The sequence below is a fragment of the Pteropus vampyrus genome, unplaced genomic scaffold, assembly GCF_000151845.1.
Source record: "Pteropus vampyrus isolate Shadow unplaced genomic scaffold, Pvam_2.0 Scaffold245, whole genome shotgun sequence".
Classification (NCBI taxonomy): Eukaryota; Metazoa; Chordata; class Mammalia; order Chiroptera; family Pteropodidae; genus Pteropus; species Pteropus vampyrus.
Window position 1 is genome coordinate 1,043,668 of NW_011889026.1, and position 1,652 is coordinate 1,045,319.

Below are 1,652 nucleotides of genomic sequence, written 5' to 3' on the forward strand. Positions count from 1 at the left end.
GCAGCATTCAGCCGCCCTGACTGCCACTCGCCCCGGCTCACAGCGAGGGCACCTTCACGCCCAAATAAGAAAGTGAGCTTCTCTCCTTGAGCCAGGCAGGATCCATGACGAGACCCTGGCCGGGCCGCAGACCCTGCCCCAAAGTAAAGGCCAGGCTGAAGCTCGGCAGTGCCTTGAGTCACTGCAGACACTTTTTCCAAGGAGGCATAACCTCGTCCTTGACTTGGGTCCTGGGCTCGTAACTGCCTGAAGCGGCGTGCGCTCTGGGCACGGATGTGGCTGTGTGGCCTTGGGCAGGCCCGGGACCTCAGTTTTCTCATCCGTTCCTCAAAGAGGACACCTGGCTCCGGACGTGACCCGAGCAGTGCCGAGCAAAGCCGGTCCTTCCCTTCCGTCACTGCGGGCCCAACCTCATTCATGCGCCGAGCGTCCAGGAGTATGCGGGGGGCCTGCAGTGGGCTAACAGCCCCGAATGCCATCTCTCCCCAGGCCGGCATGATCATAGACAACGGCGTCAAAACGACCGAGGCCTCTGCCAAGGACAAGCGGCCCTTCCTCTCTGTCATCTCTGCCAGGTGACCCACCGTCGGGAGCACGCCCTCCGTGGGGAGCCCTGACGCAGCCCCTTCCTTCCCGCCACACAGTCATCAGGCGGCCGTTGAGCACTTCCTCTGTCCTGCACACTGAGCTGGTTGCTGGAGGGGACAATGGTGAAACCTGGACAAGGCAGAGTCTGAATTAGGGTTTGGGGTTTCAGCAGGAGCCAGTAGCTGGCCCGTGAACAGGACTGGCCAGGGCCGCGGCAGGTGGGGCTGCCGTCAAAAGGTGAAGAGATAAGGCGGGAAGAATCTCATCATCAGTTTATTGGGAAGGAACGTGCAGGTTGTAGCTGGAAATTCATCTGCAGCTCAGCCAAAGGCTGGGGCTGCTTTTGAAAGGCGCTGTCAAAACCTCAAGGGGATTGGGAAAACCAGAGCCCTTCACAGAGACCCAGTGGCTGGGTCTCCGTCTACACCAAGGAACACGAGTGGTGATAATGCCCACAGAGAACTTTTGTTGGACCGGACGTCAGTGAGCGTCTGGGCTCAGTGCTCCGTTTTATAGTTAAGAAGCTGAATCCCAGAAAGGGTTGAAGGTCGGCTTGACCCTCCAGTTGGTGGCGAGCTGGCATGGCACACGGTGCTCCCTCCCTGGCCCCGTGGGCCACGTTGTATGCCAGGTTTGGGCCTGGATGCCTGAGCTTACCTCTGAACTTTGACCTTGCCTGGGGGCGGTGCTCCTCAGTGATGCCGATGACCAAGAGAAGTGACATGTCTGTCACCTGTGTGGGGCTGGGCCCTGTGCTGAGCTCAGAAAGTTCATTCCTGAGCCCAGGGGTGGGAGTCAGTATTCCAGACACCGTAAGCGGAGAGTAGCTCACAATCCAGAAGGGAGTTAGTTCAGGAGTCCCCCCAACGCCGCCCCCCGTGCCCTCCCCCTGCTGCGTTCCAGATACAGCCCTCACCAGGATGCCGACCCCCTGAAGCCCCGGGAGCCGGCCATCATCAAGCACTTCACCGCCTACAAGAACCAGGACCACGGGGCCTGGCTGCGTGGCGGGGACGTGTGGCTGGACAGCTGCCGGTGAGTGGAGACTTGTGGCGCTGGCAGAA

The 1,652-nt window shown here is 60.4% G+C and overlaps 1 protein-coding gene across 1 annotated transcript in view; it reads left to right on the forward strand.

The window, feature by feature from the left end:
- CEMIP (cell migration inducing hyaluronan binding protein) overlaps nucleotides 1–1,652 on the forward strand; it is a 123,777-nt gene that overhangs the window by 105,104 nt on the left and 17,021 nt on the right. Inside the window, exons 19-20 of the mRNA XM_023520038.1 lie at nucleotides 490–575; nucleotides 1,492–1,623. Of these exons, the coding sequence (XP_023375806.1) occupies nucleotides 490–575; nucleotides 1,492–1,623 (218 nt within the window). The remainder of the gene's footprint in view (nucleotides 1–489; nucleotides 576–1,491; nucleotides 1,624–1,652) is intronic.